The sequence below is a fragment of the Heterodontus francisci genome, chromosome 11, assembly GCF_036365525.1.
Source record: "Heterodontus francisci isolate sHetFra1 chromosome 11, sHetFra1.hap1, whole genome shotgun sequence".
Classification (NCBI taxonomy): Eukaryota; Metazoa; Chordata; class Chondrichthyes; order Heterodontiformes; family Heterodontidae; genus Heterodontus; species Heterodontus francisci.
Genome location: NC_090381.1, coordinates 62527641 through 62550460, shown reverse-complemented (window position 1 = coordinate 62550460; position 22820 = coordinate 62527641). Strand labels below are relative to the sequence as shown.

At 43.5% G+C, this 22820-nt stretch overlaps 1 protein-coding gene across 1 annotated transcript in view; it reads left to right on the top strand.

The window, feature by feature from the left end:
* Positions 1–22207, top strand: part of LOC137375031 (transient receptor potential cation channel subfamily V member 6-like) — a 72511-nt gene extending 50304 nt beyond the window's left edge. The window contains exons 9-15 of the mRNA XM_068041654.1: positions 7092–7178; positions 13595–13671; positions 15175–15340; positions 17426–17492; positions 18004–18272; positions 21849–21958; positions 22051–22207. Of these exons, the coding sequence (XP_067897755.1) occupies positions 7092–7178; positions 13595–13671; positions 15175–15340; positions 17426–17492; positions 18004–18272; positions 21849–21958; positions 22051–22207 (933 nt within the window). The remainder of the gene's footprint in view (positions 1–7091; positions 7179–13594; positions 13672–15174; positions 15341–17425; positions 17493–18003; positions 18273–21848; positions 21959–22050) is intronic.
* Positions 22208–22820: the final 613 nt, after the last annotated feature.

The window sequence follows — 22820 nt, the reverse complement described above, 5'->3', positions numbered from 1 at the left end:
TTGACAGGCAGAGAGATCTGGGCGTACAGGTCCACAGATCACTGAAAGTGGCAACGTAGGTGGATAAGGTAGTCAAGAAGGCATATGGCATGCTTGCCTTCATCGGTCGGGGCATTGAGTATAAAAATTGGCAAGTCATGCTGCAGCTGTACAGAACCTTAGTTAGGCCACACTTGGAATATTGCATACAATTCTGGTCGCCACACTACCAGAAGGATGTGGAGGCTTTGGTGAGAGTACAGTAGAGATTTACCAGGATGTTGCCCGGTCTGGAGGGTATTAGCTATGAGGAGAGGTTGGATAAACTCGAATTGTTTTCACTGGAATGACAGAGGTGGAGGGGTGACCTGATAGAGGTTTACAAAGTTATGAGCGGCATGGACAGAGTGGATTGTCAGAAGTTTTTTCCCAGGATGGAAGAGTCAGTTACTAGGCGACATAGGTTTAAGGTGCGAGAGGCAAAGTTTAGAGGGGATGTGCAAGGCAAGTTTTTTTACACAGAGGGTGGTGAGTGCCTGGAACTTGCTGCCGGGGAGATGGTGGAAGCAGGTACGATAGTGATGTTTAAGAGGCATCTTGACAAATACATGAATAGGATGGGAATAGAGGGATATGGACCCCGGAAGTGCAGAAGGTTTTAGTTTAGACAGGCTTCATATCGGTGCAGGCTTGGAGGGCCGAATGGCCTGTTCCTGTGCTGTACTGTTCTTTGTTCTAACCTCTGGATTACTCCCGGTGCCACCTGCTACTGAGTATAGAAATAAGAGGATAGAGCAGATGAAAGCGTGGCTGAAGACATGGTGCAGGAGGGAGGGCTTTAGTTTCCTGGATTACTGAGTCTGTTTCTGGTGAAGGTGGGACCTGTACAAGTTGGATGGGTTGCACCTGAACCGGAATGGGACCAACATCCTTGCAGGGAGGTTTGCTAGTGCCGTTGGGGGGGGGTGTTAAATTAATTTGGCAGGGGGATGGGATACAGAGTGGAGGTACAGTAGGGGGTGATGCACAGCCAAATATAGAAGAGAAATTAAGTCAGTCTGGAAGGAAGAGCAAATATAGACCTGTTAAGGCACAAGCGAATAATGCAAGGCTGGATGGCATCTATTTTAATGCAAGGAGTCTTACAAGTAAGGCAAATGAATTTGAGGGTGTTGATTAACACATGGGAATATGATATTGTTGCTGTCACAGAGACATGGTTGAGGGAACTGGCAGCTCAATATTCCAGGATATAGGATCTTCAGGCGTGACAGGGGAGGGTGTAAAAGAGGAGGTGGCATTGCACTTGATCAAGGAGTCAATTACTGCAGTAAGGAGGGATGATATCTTAGAAGGTTCCTCTCATGAGATCATATGGGTCGAACTTAAAAACAAAAAGGGGGCAATCACTTGGCTGGAAGTGTACTACAGGCCTCCAAATAGTCAGGGAGAGATAGAGGAGCAGATATGTAGGCAAATCTCAGAGAGGTGCAAAAATAATAGGGTAATAATAGTAGGGGATTTCAACTTCCCCAATATTAACTGGGATAGTCTTAGTGTAAAAGGCTTAAAGGGGGCAGAATTCTTAAAGTGCACACAGGAGAGCTTTTTGAGCCAGCACATAGAAAGTACAGGAGAAGGGGCATTACTGGACCTAATCCTGGGGAATGAGGCCGGACAAGTGGTAGAAGTGTCAGTGAGGGAGCATTTCGGGGATAGTGACCATAACTCTGGAGGATTTAAGGTAGTTATGGAAATGGACAAAGAGGGACCGAAAATAAAGGTACTGAATTGGGGAAAGGCCGATTTCAATATGATAAAACAGGATCTGGCCAAAGTGGACTGGGAGCAGCTACTTCTAGGAAAGTCTACATCAAACCAGTGGGAGTCATTCAAAAAGGAAATACTGAGAGTTCAGGGCCATCATATTCCCGTAAAGATGAAGGGTAGGACCAACATGTCGAGGGAACCCTGGATGTCAAGGGATGTAGAGGATTGGATAAGGAAAATAAAGGAGGCTTATGGCAGATTCAGAGCACTGAAAACAGAGGAGTATAGAATGTATGGGAGGGGGGGTATTTAAAAAAGTAATTAGGAGAACAAAGAGGGCACATGAAAAAGCACTGGCGGGCAAGATAAAGGAAAATCGCAAGGCATTTTATAAGTATAGTAAGGGCAAGAGGATAACCAGGAAAAGAGTAGGGCCCATTAGGGACCAAAGTGGCAATCTGTGTGTGGAGCCGGAGGATGTAGGTGAGGTTTTAAATGATTACTTTTCATCTGTGTTCACTATGGAGAAGGATGATGTAGGTGTAGAGATCAGGGAGGGGGATTGTGATATACTCAAACAAATTAGCATTGAAAGGGAGGAGGTATTCGAGGTTTTAGTGGGCTTAAAAGTGGATAAATCCCCAGGCCCAGATGAGATGTATGTGAGGCTGTTATGTGAGGCAAGGGAGGAGATAGCAGGGGCTCTGACACAAATTTTCAAATCCTCTCTGGCCACAGGAGAAGTACCAGAGGATTGGAGGACAGCGAATGTGGCACCATTATTCAAGAAGGGTAGCAGAGATAAATCAGGTAATTACAGACTGGTGAGTCCAACATCAGTGGTAGGGAAACTATTGGAAAAGATTCTGAGGGACAGGATTCATCTCCACGTGGAGAGGCAGGGATTAATCAAGAATAGTCAGCATGGCTTTGTCAGGGGGAGATCATGTCTAACAAATTTGATTGAATTTTTCGAGGAGGTGACTGGATGTGTAGATGAGGGTAAAGCAGTTGATGCAGGCTACATGGACTTCAGTAAGGCTTTTGAAAAGGTCCCACATGGAAGATTGGTTCAGAAGGTAAGAGCCCATGGGATCCAGGGCAATTTGGCAAATTGGATCCAAAATTGGCTTCGTGGCAGGAGGCAGAGGGTGATGGTCGAGGGTTGTTTCTGCAATTGGAAGCCTGTGACCAGTGGTGTACTGCAGCTATCGGTGCTGGGACCCTTGCTGTTTGTAGTGTACATTAATGATTTAGATGTGAATATAGGAGGTATGATCAGTAAGTTTGCAGATGACACAAAAATTGGTGGTGTTGTAAATAGTGAGGAGGAAAGCCTTAGATTACAGGACGAAATAGATGGTTGGTAAGATGGGCGGAGCAGTGGCAAATAGAATTTAATCCTGAGAAGTGTGAGGTGGTGCATTTTGGGAGGACTGACAAGGCAAGGGAATATACAATGGGTGGTAGGACCCTATGAAGTACAGAGGGTCAGAAGGAACTTGGTGTACCTGTCCTTAGATCACTGAAGGCAACATAACAGGTAGATAAGGTGGTTAGGAAGGCATATGGAATACTTGCCTTTATTAACCGCGGCATAGAATATAAGAGCACGGAGGTTATGATGGAGCTGTATAAAATGCTAGTTCGGCCACAGCTGGAGTTCTGTGTCCAATTCTGGGTACCACACTATCGGAAGGATATGATTGTACTGGAGCATTTGAGCTATGAAGAGAGACTGGATAGGCTAGGGTTGTTTTCCTTAGAGCAGAGAAGGCTGAAACCTGATTGAGGTTATGCAAAATTATGAGGAGCACAGATAGGATAGATAGGAAGAAACTTTTTCCCTTAGCTGAGGGGTCAATAACCAGGGGGCATAGATTTAAGGTAAGAGGCAGGAGGTTTAGAGGGGATTTGAAGAAAAAAATTTTCACCCAGAGGGTGGTTGGAATCTGGAACATACTAACCGAAGGAGTGGTAGAGGCACGAACCCTCACAACATTTAAGAAGTATTTAGATTAGCACTTGAAACACCATAGCATACAAGGCTATGGGCCAAGTGCTGGAAAATGGGATTAGACTAGATGGCTGTCACGGACACGATGGGCCGAAGGGCCTGTTTCTGTGCTGTGTAACGCTATGACTCTATGACTATAATGCTAGGAGAGGGGTGGCCAGAAACAGAAGGCCCACTGGACCTCACTTTAGAGAAAGTGGGCTGTCCAGTAGTGGGTACATCTGTCTCTCTCTGTCTCTCTCTCTATCTCCCCTCAACCTCACCAATAACAAATGAAAGCCTTGGACCAGTCTGAGGCCTAAATGAAAAACTGAGCCCTGAACTTCAGGGCACTTCTGCTTCCGTTAAATGCTCCCATCTTCTTCAGGTGCTACATCGGGGTCCCGCTGCAGCTCCCCTTACCTTTTCTTCTCTTGTTGATGTCGGGGTCCCTCTTGGTGGTGGGGATCTCAGCGGGATCCCCGACCCCATACACAAACCCCTCTGTAACCATGAACCAGGCTCCAGGAAAATGGGTCAGGGTTGGGATAGTGAGCAAAAATCTCACTTTCACCCTCCTGGGATGGGTTAAGCAGAATACAGGCCAAGGTACCTGAATAGCATTCTGATTATATCAGACATTGCATAACATTGTTACAAGCCTATCAGATCAAGCCCGATTCTTGTTAAAGTAGAAAAATATTAGTGTTATTTAAAAAAATTTGATAATTATCCAGTCATAACGTGTTTGCATTTCTCTGTGGTTGAAATTAGTTGGACGTGAACAGCTAATAATGGTACTACTGTATGCAATAGAATTTTAGTTGTCACAAAAATCATGAAAAAGGCAGGTTTGAAGTGATATTGTTTTTAAAATGAAATAAATATATTTCCAGAAGAATAAGTGTCAGTACACAGCAGAATGAGTTAGCTTCCTCAGTGGAAAGGCTTGTTCAATGCAGCATTATTGTTCCTGAAATGAAAGTCTATGGGCAAGAAATTGGACTGATTGGAGACCCTTTTTCTTGGCACTATGAGAAGGGCCTCAGAGCTCCAAAATGTCATTCACGGGAGATCACACACACTTCTGTGGCAACTTGTGCCAGATATCCTTTGGTGCATGCGTGCATAGTGAACGTCCATTACATGCTGATTTGACAGTATTGGTGCCATTTTGTAGTTCACACAGCTGAGCACGCATACAGCAGCAAAGGGATCATCAACTACTTACAGCTGAGTAAATGATTGACTTCTAATGGCTGTTGCTAGGATTCTACAACTGTTAAGTCCTTTCTATAGATGTTTAAAGTTGCAAAAGTCTTTAGGAGTGGTGTGGCATGTGTAGAAGGGCTTTTTGCTGACCTCAAGGCTTCTGCACAAACCAAGGCATGGGTGCTGTTGCAAGCATTTCCCTTGGAATACAGCAAGACTTGGAGAATGAACAGTGATCATGCAGAGCAGGACAAGCTGCTGGAAGAGGGAGGAGAAGGAGGGGAGGGAGAAGGGCTCTCTACAAGTGGTCATTTCCCGGGGATTCTAGGCTTTCCATGGTTCAGAGTGCCATTGACTACACACACATCATTTTGCAGGCACTGCATGTCAACTCTTCTCTATACCACAACTGAAAGGGATTCAACTCCCTCAACATCCAGCTGGTGTGTGACTAAAGGCAACGAATCTTGCTGGTCAATGTCTGGAATCCTGACAGCAATAATGATAGCTTTATTCTGCAGCAGTCCACTGTGTCAGCTGCATTTCAACCACCATGACAAATTGAAGGGTGGCCATTGGGTGACAAGGGTTATCTGCTGATAGCATGGCTAATGACTCTGATGCGCAACCCTTGCACGTGTGTGCAGTATGCATACAAAGTGGAGCACAAGTGCAAGCCACATAAATACTGTGGCTACAAAGAGTGGGTCAGAGGCTGAGAATTCTGCAGTGAGTAACTCACTTTCTGACTCCCCAAAGCCTGTCCACCATCTACAAGGCATAAGTAAGGAATGTGATGGAATATTCCCCACTTTCCTGATTGAGTGCAAGTTCAACTACACTCCAGAAGCTTGACACCACCCAGGAGAAAGCAGTCCATTTGTTTGGCACCCAATCCACTACCTTAAACATTCACTCCCTCCACTACTGGCACACAGTGGCTGCAAAGTGTACTGTCGACAAGATGTACTGCAGCAGCTCACTAACACTTCTTCAAAAGCACCTTCCAAACCCACAACCTCTACTGCCTAGAAGAACAAGGGCAGCAGGCATATGACACACCACCATGTGCAAATTTCCTTCCAGACACACACCATCCTGACTAGGAAATACATCACCATTCCTTCAATATCACTGGGCCAAAACCTTGGAAATTCCTACCTAATAGCACTGTGAGTGTACTTGCACCACATGAACTTCCATGGTTCAAGAACGCACCTCACCACCACCTTCTCAAGGGCAAATAGAGATGGGCAATCAATACTGGCCTAGCCAGTGATGCCCACATCTCATGAAAAAATAAAACAAATGTGGGTAAGGGTGAGGTGAAGCATATGAATGATATAAATGAGGCCTGATTGATAGAGATTGTTGGTAGGTGAGTGATGACAGTGGTGATTTGACCAGTGTCTGAGGCTATTGGTTCAGTTGATAGGATATGGCATTTGAAGATGCATTCACTGACCTTGACCACTCGTGTGAGGTCATTGAACTTTTTGTGGAACTGCATCCAGGTCCTTGGAGCTTTGACTCCTGGCATTGACCTTCACAGCTATCTGCTCCGACTTCCTTTTGGCTGTCTGTGTTGGAGGGCTTCTTTCCCCCTGCGGATACAGGACATATCTCCTTTCCACCTCCTCCACCAAGATCTCCAGTGCAGAGTTCGAAAACCTTGGAGCCCAATCTCTTCCGCTGTTGTGCCATTTCTCACTCCTTCCCAGATGAGAATTTCTTCAGCCAAAACTCCCAGTAGCTGCTCCAGCCACAATGCAGCACCCCTTTAAGAGGTGCAGGCTAGCTTTAAGCAGTGCAGGCTAGCTTTAAATGGTTGTTAGCCATTCATGATATTGACCACATGCTGATGCATCCAGCCAAAGAACAGTACAGTTAGCAGTGGCTGGATGCAGAGATTATTTAAATGAGCACGCAGCATGAAGTTGGTGTGCTGCCTGAATTACAATCAATGGACCCAGGTTCATCACATATCGCGATCCCTGCAACCGTTTTCAGCCCCCTATGTATGATTCCAAGTTGCCAGTTTTCCCAATAAGCACAGAACAGCATTAATAGCCATTCTTTACCTTTGTTTGTGATAAATGCAGTCAATTTTTTTATTATTAATTAATTATTTTAGGAATCTTATCAAACAAAGGAAGACTATCTGAGACTTGTGGGTGAACTAATAACCATCATTGGAGCACTGCTAATACTCATCAGCGAGGTAAGTCAGAGACTTTTCTTCTGTAAACTTAAAGGCTGAATGGTACACATACAGTTTTTGCCATTTGCTTATGGAGAGAGCAATAGCTAGTGAAAAATTCTTTGACTACTCACCTTTGAGAGCTGTTTGAGAAGATAAATCTAAAAATGACTGAGCAGTAGCATTATCCAGACAATATTCAATTATCCGGTCTTTGGGGCCAATGATGCAATTAACAGAACAGTTAATGGAGCTGAAGGTTGCCGTAGTCCATAAACTGAGCTGTAGTCTCCTCCTCCAAAATGCTGTTTCTTCAAAAGTCTGTGATAACAAAGTTTAATTTGTCTACAAGCTAAGATTTATTTATTATTAGTGAAGAAGTATCTTGGAGTTCCAGTTCACTGTTCAATAGAATGTTAGTAGGTTGGTTCAGAGCTGTGAATCCTTTCATGATAAATTCCCAGCCTCAAAGCTATGACAAAGCTTACTAACAGTTTTTAATGTGAATATTGGCACAATTTCTGATTCTGGGAATTCATTACCATCATCAAACACCGAGAGCAGATATAACACAGTTAGCTGCAGAGTTACTGGGGGTGCACTGCACATACACACTGGTATTCCCACACCAGAATGTACAGACTTATCTCTTATTGTTCCAAAAACAGAACTTTCAGAGACTGCACTACACAAAAGAAGCGAATAATGAATATGATAGTAGAGTTGTGATAGATCTTTAAAGATTAATTCTATTCAGGTTGGAAGAAAGAAACATGCCCTACAGTCTGTCTCCACCACAGGTGCCACATTGCCAGTGGCTGTAAGAGACACACCTGTGTTCAATAATTATGCAACATGATCTTAGCAAGCTGCATTGTGACATTAGCCAATTTGCTAAGCTCAGGCACATTTAAGCAAGCATCATACGCATTGCAACCAGAACAAGTTATTTCATCCACTTCCCCAAGGACAAGTGCTGATGACATGACAGGGAAGTATAATTTTATAAAGTGGCAAGATTCCCAAGGTCCAAGGAATCATCACTAACAAACTTGCGTTCATGATCTGTGCTATCATGCATATCAATAGCAAAGGATTCCACACTCTCACCGTTCAGCTCATTCTTTGACTGCGGTGGGGACGTGGTATTATCACTGGACTAGTAACCCAGAGACGCAGGGTACTGCTCTGGGGACAGGGGTTCAAATCCCACCATGGCAAAAGGTGAAATTTGAATTCAATTCATAAATCTGAAATTAAAAGCAAATCTAATGATGGCCATGAAACCATTGTCGATTGTTATAAAAACCCATTTGGTTCACTAATGTCCTTTAGGAAAGGAAATCTGCTGTCCTTACCTAGTTTGGCCAACATGTGACAACAGACCCATAGCAATGTGGTTGACTCTTAATGCCCTCTGAAAAAGCCTAGCAAGACACACGGTTATATAAAATCTACAAAGTCAATAGGAAAGAAACCGGACGGACCACCCGGCATTGACCTAGGCACCGGAAACGACAATGGCAAACCCAGCCCTGTCGAACCCACAAAGCCCTCCTTACTAACATCTGGGGTCTTGTGCCAAAGTTGGGAGAGATGTCCCACAGACTAGTCATACTTGCCATCGTCATACTCACTGAATCATATCTTACAGATAATGTCCCAGGTGCCGCCAACACTATCCATGAGTATGTCCTGACTCACTGGCAAGTCAGACCCAGCAGAGGTGACGGCACAGTTGTATACAGTCGGGAGGGAGTTGCTCTGGGAGTCCTCAACATCGACTCCAGACTCCATAAAGTCTCATGGCATCAGGTCAAACATAGGCAAGGAAACTTCCTGCTGATTACCACCTACCAGACCGCCTCAGCTGATCAATGAGTATTCCTCCATGTTGAACACTCCTTGGTGGCAAGGGTGCAGAATGTACTCAGGGTCGGGGACTTCAATGTCCATCATCACAAGTGGCTCGGTACCATTAGTGACTGGGCTGGCCGAGTCCCAAAGGACGTAGCCGCTAGACTGGGTCTGCGACAGGTGGTGAGGGAACCAACAAGAGGAAAAAACATACTTGACCTTGTCCTCACCAATCTGTCTGTCGCAGATGCATAGGTCTATGACAGTATTGGTAGAAGTGAACACCGCATAGTCCTTGTGGAGACAATGTCCTGTCTTCACATTAAGGATACCCTCCATCATGTGTAGCACTACCACTGTGCTAAATGGGATAGACTTCGAACAGATCTATTAACTCAAAACTGGGCATCCATGTGGCACTGTGGGTCATCAGCAGCAGCAGAATTGTAGTCAAGCACAACCTGTAACCTCATGACCCAGCATATCCCCCACTCGACCATTACTATCAAGCCAGAGGATCAACCCTGGTTCAATGAAGAGTGCAGGAGGGCATGCCAGGAGCAGCACCGGGCATACCTCAAAATGAGGTGTCAACCTGGTGAAGCTACAAGCCAGGACTACTTGCATGCCAAACAGCGTAAGTAGCATGAGATAGACAGAGCTAAGCAATCCCACAACCAATGGATCAGATCTAAGCTCTGCAGTCCTGCCATATCCAGTCGGGAATGGTGGATGACAAGTAAACAACTAACAGGAGGAGGTGGTTCCACAAATATCCCCATCCTCAATGATGGAGGAACCCAACACATCAGTGCAAAACATAAGGCTGAGGCATTTGCAACAATCTTCAGCCAGAAGTGATCTCCTCCTGAAGTCCCCAGCATCACAGATGCCAGTCTTCAGCCAATTCGATTCACTCCACATGTTATCAATAAACAACTGAAGGCACTGGAAACTGCAAAGACTATGGGCCCCGACAACATTCCGGCAATAGTACTGAAGACCTGTGCTCCAGAACTTGCCGTAGCCCTAGCCAAGGTGTTCCAGTACAGCTACAACACTGACATTACCTGGCAATGTGGAAAATTGCCCAGGTAAGTCGTGTACACAAAAAGCAGGACAAATCCAACCTGGCCAGTTACCACCCCATCAGTCTACTCTCGATCATCAGTAAAGTGATGGAAGGCCCATGACATCAAGGCCGGATTTGATCGACTATGGCATCAAGGAGCCGTAGCAAAACTGGAGTCAATGGGAATCAAGGGAAAAACGCCATTGGTTGGAGTCATACCTAGTGCAAAGGAAGATGGCTGTGCTTGTTGGAAGCCAATCATCTCAGCTCCAGTAATCACTGCAGGAGTTCCTCAGGGTAGTTTCATAGGTCCAACCATCTTCAGCTGCTTCATCAATTACCGTCCTTCAATCATAAGGTCAGAAGTGGGGATGTTCGCTGATGATTGCACAATGTTCAGCACCATTCACGACTACTCAGATACTGAAGCAACCCATGTAGAAATGCAGTAAGACCTGGACAATATCCAGGCTTGGGCTGATAAGTGGCAAGTAACATTTGCGGCACACAAGTGCCAGGCAATGACCATCTCCAGGAAGAGAGAATCTAACCATCTCCCCTTGACATTCAATGGCATTACCATCACTGAATCACCCACTATCAACATCCTAGGGCTTACCATTGACCAGAAACTGAACTGGAGTAGCCAAATAAATACCGTGGTTACAAGAGCAGGTCAGAGGCTAGGAATCCAGCGGCAAGTAACTCACCTCCTGACTCCCCAAAGCCTGTCCATCATTTACAAGGTACAAGTCAGGAGTGTGATGGAATACTCTCCACTTGCCTGGATGGGTGCAGCTCCCACAACACTCAAGAAGCTCGACACCATCCAGGACAAAGCAGCCCGCTTGATTGGCACCCCATCCACAAGTATTCACTCCCTCCACCAGTGATGCACGATAGCAGCAGTGTGTACCATCTACAAGATGCACTGCAGCAACACACCAGGGCTCCTTTGACGGCACCTTCCAAACCCACGACCTCTACCAACTAGAAGGACAAGGACAGCAGTTGCATGGGAACACCACCAGCTGCAAGTTCCACTATAAGCCACACACCATCCTTACTTGGAACTATATCACCGTTCCTTCACTGTCGCTGGGTCAAAATCCTGGAACTCCCTTCCTAACAGCACTGTGGGTGTACCTGCCCCACATGGACTGCAGTGGTTCAAGAAGGCGGCTCACCACCACCTTCTCAAGGGCAATTAGGGATGGGAAATAAATGCTGTCCTAGCCAGCGATGACCACATCTCATGAATGAATAAAAAAAATGTACAGTCTCATGCAAGTTAACGTTTGCTTTCCTGGGTCTGGGTAACACTTTTATTGAAAGGCTGTCCACCATCCTATCATTCTTTGACTCACAAAATCGGGTCCTTTGAAGGCTCCTTTATGATCAAGCTTATGCATCTGTACATGCTATCAAGTTACCAGCTGAGTGCTGATACGATGAAACCATTTATCTTTGCCACTATAGCGGACACAGTTGGAATGATCTACCCTATGGTGTACTGTGGACTACTGCGATAGGTATATCTGTGAAAATATTCCAGAAAAATGAAATGGATATTTGAGTTTCAATTCTTTTGGGCCTCCTTATCTCGAGAGACAATGGATAAGCGCCTGGAGGTGGTCAGTGGTTTGTGAAGCAGCGCCTGGAGTGGCTTTTAAGGCCAATTCTAGAGTGACAGGCTCTTCCACAGGTGCTGCAGAGAAATTTGTTTGTTGGGGCTGTTGCACAGTTGGCTCTCCCCTTGCGCCTCTGTCTTTTTTCCTGCCAACTACTAAGTCTCTTCGACTCGCCACATTTTAGCCCTGTCTTTATGGCTGCCCGCCAGCTCTGGCGAACGCTGGCAACTGACTCCCACGACTTGTGATCAATGTCACAGGATTTCATGTTGCGTTTGCAGACGTCTTTAAAGCGGAGACGTGGACGGCCGGTGGGTCTGATACCAGTGGCGAGCTCGCTGTACAATGTGTCTTTGGGGATCCTGCCATCTTCCATGCGGCTCACATGGCCAAGCCATCTCAAGCGCCGCTGACTCAGTAGTGTGTACAAGCTGGGGATGTTGGCCGCCTCGAGGACTTCTGTGTTGGAGATACGGTCCTGCCACCTGATGCCAAGTATTCTCCGGAGGCAGCGAAGATGGAATGAATTGAGACGTCGCTCCTGGCTGACATACGTTGTCCAGGCCTCGCTGCCATAGAGCAAGGTACTGAGGACACAGGTCTGATACACTCGGACTTTTGTGTTCAGTGTCAGTGCGCCATTTTCCCACACTCTCTTGGCCAGTCTGGACATAGCAGTGGAAGCCTTACCCATGCGCTTGTTGATTTCTGCATCTAGAGACAGGTTACTGGTGATAGTTGAGCCTAGGTAGGTGAACTCTTGAACCACTTCCAGAGCGTGGTCGCCAATATTGATGGATGGAGCATTTCTGACGTCCTGCCCCATGATGTTCGTTTTCTTGAGGCTGATGGTTCGGCCAAATTCATTGCAGGCAGCCGCAAACCTGTTGATGAGACTCTGCAGGCACTCTTCAGTGTGAGATGTAAAAGCACCATCGTCAGCAAAGAGGAGTTCCCTGATGAGGACTTTCCGTACTTTGGACTTCGCTCTTAGACGGGCAAGGTTGAACAACCTTCCCCCTGATCTTGTGTGGAGGAAAATTCCTTCTTCAGAGGACTTGAACGCATGTGAAAGCAGCAGGGAGAAGAAAATCCCAAAAAGTGTGGGTGCGAGAACACAGCCCTGTTTCACACCACTCAGGATAGGAAAGGGCTCTGATGAGGAGCCACCATGTTGAATTGTGCCTTTCATATTGTCATGGAATGAGGTGATGATACTTAGTAGCTTTGGTGGGCATCCGATCTTTTCTAGTAGTCTGAAGAGACCATGTCTGCTGACGAGGTCAAAGGCTTTGGTGAGATCAATGAAAGCAATGTAGAGGGGCATCTGTTGTTCACGGCATTTCTCCTGTATCTGAAGAAGGGAGAACAGCATGTCAACGGTCGATCTCTCTGCACGAAAGCCACACTGTGCCTCAGGGTAGACGCGCTTGGCCAGCTTCTGGAGCCTGTTCAGAGCGACTCGAGCAAAGACTTTCCCCACTATGCTGAGCAGGGAGATTCCACGGTAGTTGTTGCAGTCACCATGGTCACCTTTGTTTTTGTAGAGGGTGATGATATTGGCATCGCGCATGTCCTGGGGTACTGCTCCCTCGTCCCAGCACAGGCATAGCAGTTCATGTAATGCTGAGAGTATAGCAGTTTCAATAGACTTATAAAAGGTTATATCTATTCACGTTGTAAGAAATAAAGTCATGTATGGGGCATGATCTATGTCTTTATACATTGATATTTGGCAAGATGGATTAACATAATATTGTAAGCTGAAGAACCCATGAAGCAGACTCATTTTAAACAATAGCTATTCCCATTCTTTCAGATGCCAATGGAAATATTTGATGGACTCAATATTCTTCAATATTTATTTTCATTTCCAGATCCCTTATCTGTACAAGATTGGTCCAAAAAATTATTTAGGGAATACATCAATAGGAGGGCCTTTTCCATTGTTATTGTAAGTATAATCTTGCCCTGTTTATTCTAAGAGGATCTGGGTAGCATATTGGAATCTAATTAGAGAAGGTGAGTGAAGTTACAAATTAGAAATCACAAATAAAAATTGATCAGACTGTACAATGATGTCTCTTTCCACACTACATTTATAATTTGGACAGATCAAGGTCTCAATGATCCTAGGAAAGATTTTTCCCTGTTTGCTATTGTTAACGAAGTTGTCGGTATATAAAGTGTGGAAACCTACATTTCTACATATTTTGGCTTTTATCTTCTGCTTAGCCATGATGCAAAACTTCTGCCTGCCCACACTCTGACCCCAGCTGAGTTTTTGGAATTAATTTGGGGGACATACCAGTGCTCGGAGAAAGGTTGTAGCAGGACTTAATGCAGCCACTGGCCTTCCAGGCAAACAAATAGCGGGGACAATATTTTTAACATTATTCCAAATTGCGGGATTGAGGAATTGAATTGATTGTCCTGCCTCCTTCTACTGTGTGCAACAACACTGATGTTAGGGTCTCAGAGGCATTCCTGATAAGGTGCAAATACCAGAAAATACATTATATGACATACTCTTATCATTTATGTCTCATTTTCATACACTGCTCATATTTGGGTAAATATATATGCTCGGCATCACTTCAGCAGAAAGTCTGTAAGTGGACGCAACGAGCAGGAAGCTGGGAAAGCAGCTCACAATGAATTTCCAATACACTCCACTCCAGGTACACCAAAGAACTGATGTAACCTGAGTGGAAAATTTGGACCGCTATCTTGTTGCTGATGGTGGTGAGAAAGGAAGATATATTTCACTGTTCTTTTTAAGATGTTAAAACAAATAGCTAATGTGGGCCAATTGATGAAGTAGAGTTATTTTGCTCCATTAGATCATTAGTCTGCAATGTTTAAAAAAAGGATATAGGTTTTAACTTTCACAACTAGGCGGACCATTGGCAGAAGTCGTCTAGTATACAGTATGCCTGAAGTCAATTGATAGAAAAATTAGACAGGGTGTGTGTCCAGCAGCTGACCTGCTCCCACCAGTTTACTGTTCTAATATATTTATCACACATTATAGCACCTTTCACTACCTCAGGGCATTCCAAAGCACTTCAGAACCTATCAAGTACTTCTGAAGTGTAGCCTGGCCATTTCAGCAGGACAAATTGCAGGCAACTCCCCTTTAAGGGTTTTCCCAAATTTACATCTTAGAACCAATCAGCTTCCAGACTCATTCTATTCCAATAAAGAAGAGGAGCTTACCTAATGAAATAGAATGAGGCCAGCACTCCATATTGCCAATGTCGGCCACCTTGGAAAAGCACAGCTCTTATTTTGCCAGGTGAAGGAAATCAGGGCTCAAATATTATATTTACTGGCAGTGTATGTTTCAAGACAATTAACATATTGTGTAAAATGTATATCTATATATCATAGTTAAATTACTCACTTTCACACAGGTTTGACTTTTCATAAATCATGAGTTTTCCCATTGTTCCAGGGTCTGTTACTCCCTCTTGATTGCTGTGGCGGTTATCATGAGAATCCTCGGTAATGTTGAAGAAGCAGTTCCAATTTCTTTGGCTCTTATCATTGGGTGGTGCAACACCATCTATTTTGCCAGAGGTTTTAAAATGCTTGGACAATTTTCCATTATGATCCAAAAGGTAGGAAAACCAGTTGAAATCATTTAGCAAAGATGGAAACATTTTAGAACATATTGTCTAAGTTGTATTATCCCTGGCTACCAATAAGCTGTATTTTCATTCGTCAGTTTTCACAGGAGCGTCTCCCTGAAAACTTCACATCCATCTCCTTTTCAATTAAATCTTCCCTCTCCTGCCAAAGCCATTGTTATCAAACTCAAATATGCTGCTATCTACTCAGTGATTTTTGGCATTTTTTTATCGTCTCATTTATCACTGACAGATTGGGGAATCCAAATAGTAAATGTAATTTTAATAAGGTTTAAATAACAACAAATACTTGCATTTATATAACATCTCCAACACAGAAAAATGTCCCAATGTAGGTCAGCAAGCACAGTATAATGAGTGGTACTTGGTGTGTGTTAGGATGGAGTTTTGGAACAGCTGGAGTTTATGGAGGGTGGAAGATGGGAGATCAGCCAGGAGAGCACTGGAATAGTTGAACTGGAGATGACGAAGATGTGGGTGAGGGTTTAGACAGCAGATGCTCTGTGGCAAGGCCAATAATTGGCAATGTTTCAGAGGAGGAAGTAGGCAGACTTTGTGATGGAAAGAATGTGGGTCAAAAGCTGAGTCAGAATCAAATAAGGTGTTGAGGGTGTGAACAGTTGTCTTCAACCTGACCCCCTGGCCAGGAGGGGATGGAATTAGTGGCATGGGAACAGAGTTGTGGCAGTGGCCAAAGATGATAACTTTAGTATTCCTAATATTTAACGAGAGAAAAGTGCAGTTCATCCAGAACTGGATGTCAGTCAAACATAGGAATAACATCGAGGTGGTGAAGGGGTTGAGAGAGGTGGTGGAGAAGTAGAACTAAGTGTTCAACATGTGGAATCTGATTCAAATCTCTTTGGATAATGTCACCTAGGGGCAAACTGTAAACGAGGAATAGGACTGATCTTGTCAGAGCTGTCAGCAGAGGTTCCATTACAGTAGGCACTGCTATCGTGTTCATGGTGCTGACTTAGTCCATATTGTATAGAATGGTCTCATGCACTGCACAAAGCTTGACACCAGGTGGAACTGGACTGTTCCATGCTCCTAGCCATTGTACACAAGCTCTCTGGCAGGTTGCCCTCCCAATTCCTGGTACATACACATCAGCCTTCTTCAGTAGCCTGGGATCTTGATGGCAGCATCTAAGACTATGCAGCAGAGCTGATATCACCCTCTGGCAGGCTGACTTGTGTGGCATCCCCTCTCCTCGCTCCTGCACATTGATTCACCACGTGAAGACCCATCATTTAGTCTAGTCTCTAAGTGCATGTGTTGCCAGTCTCTGACCTGGTATTTGCTCAGATCAGATCAGATCAAGCTGACTGTACATTTATTTATTTATTGATACAGCACTGAAACAGGCCCTTCAACCCACTGACTCTGTGCCAACCATCAACCACCCATTTATACTAATCCTACATTAATCCCATATTCATACCACATCCCCACCTTCCCCAGCCACCTACCTATACTAGGGACAATTTACAATGGCCAGTTTACCCATCAACCTGCAAGTCTTTGGCTGTGGGAGGAAACCGGAGCACCCAATGGAAACCCACGCAGTCACAGGGAGAACTTGCAAACTCCGCACAGACAGTATCCAGAATCGAACCTGGGTCGCTGGAGCTATGAGGCTGCAATGCTAACCACTGCACCACTGTACATCTTCAGGAAGACTGGCCACCTCCACATTTTCAGCATTTAAAATGAAAAAGAGGGGCAAAGGTTAACTTTTACTGTGAAAGAACAAAGCGTTGAGTAGAAGGTGAAAATATTTACTGTCTGTTACGCAGAGTGTGTAGGGTGAGACAGAAGTCAGAAGGGAAAAAGGATTAGGTGCGATGAAACCCTGCACAACATTTCCTCCAGCTTTGCCACTTGCCATGAAAAATTAAAGTTAACATTCAACTAATTTCCAATTTACATATTTTTAAAAATTTCTATTTAGAAGTTGTAGGTTATTTAGTCACCAATACAGCTAAATAATTTGTAAAATCATGTGAGTATTCCTGAGTGTTATATTTGTGGACTTTTATATCCTTACAGATAATATTTGGTGATTTTATGCAATGGTGCTGCCTGGTACTTATCTGTATCACTGGATTTACCTCTGGTATGTGTTTCATGTTGATAACTAAAAATAATTTTTAGGTTGTAGCTTAATAGGAAAATTTAAAACAGAACATTTGAGTCTGGTGTGCTTACCCTCACATCAATCTTCTATAGTTTGATTTTCTTCAAAGTCTTTTAGTTACAGGATGTCACAGGGGCCCAGGGAATATGGAATGACTGTGCTAAATAGGTGAATTTCTTTACAATTAGAAACTAATTCACAGAATTAGAAACAGTGGGTGTGTGATTATGGTCTCTGTAATGTAAAAGATCATGAGTACTTTCTAATCCCAGCAGAGACAATAATATTGAGTTGTTTAAATTGCACAGTTAATGAAGGTGTTTCCATTATCACAAGTCATGGATAGACCATACATTTGTGCATATTTTCCCCTTTTTCTTCTACCCCATAGAAATTTCTATAATTCAATATGCTGCAGTATTCACAGTGCACATTTCAATTCAAAACAAATCTCACATAGCTTTGTTTTTTTTTTGCTTTTATCCTGCAGCTTTTTATGTTTTGTTTCAGACTCTGGATTTGAGAAATTATCCATATTTCAGGGACTTTTCAATGACAATGTACACCACAGTTGAGTTAATGATGGGCTTGATTGATTTTCCTGTTCCTTATGATAAGCCGACTCCCAGCATCATATATATTGGTTATGTCCTATATATGATCTTTGTGTACCTTCTGCTGTTAAATTTGTTGATTGCAATGATGGATGACACATATTGGAGAATTGCATATGAAAGAGAGGAACTGTGGAAAGTGCAGGTAAGCTATGTTTTTTTAACCCAGTTTATGAACTAAATAAATCAAAAAGTTAGAAAGCAGAAAACATAGCCATGTAGGAAGTGATCTTCTTCCTTGACTGGAACAAGTGGGGTTTGCCTATTTCAAATAATACAGTGAAAAATGTATACTGCAGTACTTGAATCAGCTGCCTATAGAGACTAATTTACCAATTCTGTAAGTTAAACATGCAAGTACCATGATATTTAACTTATAGGAGAAAGTCTACATTGTAATCATCGCATTTTGTAAATTTCAAGCAAAGCTAATGAACAACTGCCTATCAGAATTTAGAACAGATTTTTCCACTCTTCACCCATGAGGAGATTCCTCATCTACAGTGTGTGCCAATTGAAATTTCTGGGTACATTGCCTGTGTTATTCAATTATACACTCTCAGCAGGTGAGGTAACTTGCCACATGACAAAATCTACCTTGCTGCACTCAAAAGGAGCACGCCTGGAATTGTCCACTCTGGTGGAAGTAAAATTTAATCATTACTCAGCTGGATGAATACCTGATTTATGGTGCTAGTACATCAAATGCCTGTAATTAGTTCATTAATAGTTAATGATCATATTTCAAGCAAACTATTTGAAATATATAGTGTAGAAATAGTAGTCTAATGTTGTAGCATATATTTTGATTAATTCTCCAATGCCCTTATTAATATATGCACTGTATGTTGCAATACTAGGTTGCACCAATCAGGAAATTCCTGAGTTCAATCATTGATCTGTGGTGATTTAGGTGTTCACAGCTACAGTGGAAGCAAATATTCTACAATTGGATTGTTTATGGTTCAAAGGCCTGGCCCAATGATCTATATTTGCTATCATTTAAATAACATTACAATATACCTGTCCATATATGGAATGCATCTCCAACCTCTGACCTGACCCCGCCCATTTTTGTTCCACTGAAAAATTAGCGGCGTTAGTTAATTATGTTTGTGAAGCAAAAATGACTAAAACCCTGCTTTAGCCAGTGTAGGTAATGACGTTCACTGGAAGCATACTACTGCTGTTTTTAAACTATACTGCCATTCTAAGACCAGAATTTTGCTGCCCCGCCCCAATTCTGTTGCCTACCTGCCTGCATTGGTATTTTGCCAGTGATGGGGGAGGTGGCGGGCGGTCTGCTCACCCTTGGGTCAGTTAATGCCCTTAAGTGACAAATTAGTGACCATTTAAATGCCGCTTCCTGCCACCAGTGACATTTTACCAGCGGTGGGGAGGAGGGGGGCCACACCATGTGGCGAGGTCACCAGGTATACCCTGACAGCTTGACTGCAGGTTCGGTGTGGGGTGGGCCCTTCCTGATCAGGCATCCTGTGCCCTACGGAGTCCCCCTACCCAACTGCATGGGACGCTCCGGCATAAAGAACTCCCCAGCCTCTCAATTGCACCTCCAACACTCCACCTCACCAGGGCCTGTCTGACTGGCCCCGGTGCGCCCGTCCCCCTTATCTTTTCTCTGGCCCTTCAGTGTTTCTCCTGGTCCCGAGCTTTACTGCATTCCCAGCAGAGCCTAACGCTCCTCTAGGTCTGGAAAACTGCCAGCCCTCTAATTGGTCAGCAGCTGTTAGAGGTGGGTCATACTACCACGGGGTGGGGGGGGCGGTTGTTGTGGGGGGGGGGGGGGTGGGGGGTTTGCAGAAGCCATGACCTCGAATAACTAATTGCCTGACGACCATAAAATCCAGTCATGACTTTCAGGGCCAGCGGAAGTGGTCTTGCCCCTGATGTTCCAGCCAGTATGAGGGGCCACTGCCTCCGCCTTAAATACCAGCCTAAGAATACACAATTACAAAGCTTTGACCAAATGCTGTTTCAATTTATAATAATAATTTTTGTATGCCTGGGTTTTTCTCCGCACATATGTAATGACCCTGATTTTGTGGTCAGCGGTGAACAAAAGGCACCAGCGGTTCATTGCACTTACATTTGCCCACTGACTTTTTGTGGGTTTTTGCACTGGAACCTGCAGTTATTTGAGAGCCATAAAATTGTAGCAGCCTCTACAGAGGATCTGGGACCTGTGTGAAAAGGGCCAGCAATGGTGTGTCTCTTAAACTGATCAAAATGAAGAATCCTTACGAAGACATGCTGGGTGAATTTTAAGCTGCAAAAAGGGTTGGGTTGGGTTTGGGTGAGATGTTAAAATTTGAAAAATCTCAAACCTGACCCCACCGTGCCTCCAATCTGTCTAGTTTCAGTTTTAAGGGAGGTTGGATAAGGGGTGGACAACCAACCTGCTCACAGGAGGCGGTTGACTATGTAAATATTTAATGAGGCTGGCATTCTCAGAGTTAAGCTGTTTTACAGGTTTAACCCTGGCTGGCCAGTTTTCTCAGCCCTTGGAAAAGCTGGCAGCTGAAGGCATGAGGGTAGTTTTAGGAAGAAGGTGAGTGCCTTTAAAGCACTGCTTGTGAGCCAAGAGCAGCAGGAATACATCCCGTCAGCACCACCCCCCCCGCACCCCCCCCCCCCCCACCCCCCCAAGCTTATCTTCTTCGCTTGGATTGCCCCCTCCCTATACAAAGACATTTCCCCCACTCCCACTCCCACTCCCACTCCCACTAGAAGCTGCAAGCTCTTTACCTGGGGCTATGGCCTGCTGCGAAGTGTTTCCTGCCTGACTGGAAGCCAAGCCTGTCAATCAGGCTTCTATGTGGGGTTCTTGCTATTAAAAAAAAATGCACGTTGTGGAGTCAAAACTCTATAGCATGCGGCCTGACCAAAGCTCTGTCCATCCTCATGGCTTACCAAACTCACCCCAGTCAAGATCAAGACCAAAGAGTCTAAACCAAAAAGTGTCACTTGGAATATTGAATTCAATATCAAATCATGTTCTGAAAATGAAATAAAGAGAGAGAAAGAAAGATAGACTTCAGAGAGAGTGAGAGATAAATGAGACAGAAAGAATAATATTAAAAAATAATTATTTAAATGTTTTAATCATTTTCAAGCCTTGAACAATAATTAAAATCTGAAGGGATGAGACTCCATACTTCTAGAAGTTAATTTTCAGTACCAACAAGGTTGTTTGGCAGAAATTAAGATTTATCATTGTATTAAAAATTCACATATCAGAATGCAATAGCCCTAACTGTATCTGGCGAGTTTAGTGGGATCTAGGGAGTAAGTGCTATAAGTTCAAGCCCTTCCATGTTTTTTCACATGGTGTCTTTTAGCAAGATACTGTTGTAGCAAAGCCTTTGTAGGAGCAGGACAATTTCGGACAGCAACTTTCTGTTTTCCACATTTGGCACATGTGGATATTGGCAGTTGCTGTTCACTTTACACTTTTATAACAGTGACCACTGATAGACCATGGTTATTTCTACCGCAAAATCGGGGCCATTACCTTTTCAATTATATTGAGCTGTACTGCTGTTGACAGTCATGCATGTAAGTGAGAATATGGGATGGAGGATCAAGATTTGTGTCCACGTTCTCAAATCTTTGTATTTTGTTTTGCAGAAGAATGTAAAATGGTAATAGTATGAAACATAGCATGAATTAGAAAGTAAATTGGTAAGTCACCTATTTTCAGATTGCAGCTACCATACTGCTTTTAGAGCGACGAGTGCCAGTATTTCTGAAGATCCGTTCTGGAGTTCCAGGAAGATCACTAGGTTTTGATGATGACAAGTGGTATATTGGGTAATCCAAAAATTACATTTCAAGATTTTACTTATTCATTTTTGATCTTCAAATGCAAGTTTAATTTATCTAAATTATATATTTTATTACAGAGTTGAAGAAATTCTTACAGAGACAGTAGGAACAAAAATGCAAGCTCCAGCATTGAATGCACAGAAATATTCACACCATCTAGGTTGGGATGCAATTCGAAAAAATCTTGCAAAAATCATAAGCATGAGAGATTCTTCTGAGTCCACCTCTTTTTAGAGAGCATTTTTTTTCAAATTATTCATGAGCCCCAAATATATTTTGCTCAATTTTGTTAGTTTTGTGCAATACTATTCAAATGACAACACACTGATATAAACCTGCAATTTACTGTGAGTACTTAACATGCTCATTTTAAATTCTTCTTTTTGCTCAATTAACAGAGAGAAAATTTACTTACTTTAAATACCTTTGTTAAAATAGAGGAGACAGTACTTTGATACAAACCTGTTAAGCCATTTATAAAATAGCATTGGTGACAGTAACATTCAGACTATAGCCAGCTAACAGCTTCCTCTCAAGCCAACTTTTGTGAGTTAACCATTCAGTTGTGAATACTCTACATTATACTGAATGATTGAAATGCTATTTTTAACATAATGATTAATTACAAAGTGATTAAAACATTTAAATAATTATTTTTTTACAATCAAAGATTATTTTGAACACAAAGGGGTTTCTGCAGGGATTCTCCCATCGTAACTTTAGTGGAAACCCTAGAGAAAGGCAAAGATTTTACCCCAAACAAATTTCCCAAAAGAAGGAAAAGTGGCCTGAGGATAAAAAAAGAGGATGACCTATCAAATGATAGTGGTAAGTTTGGAACCACATA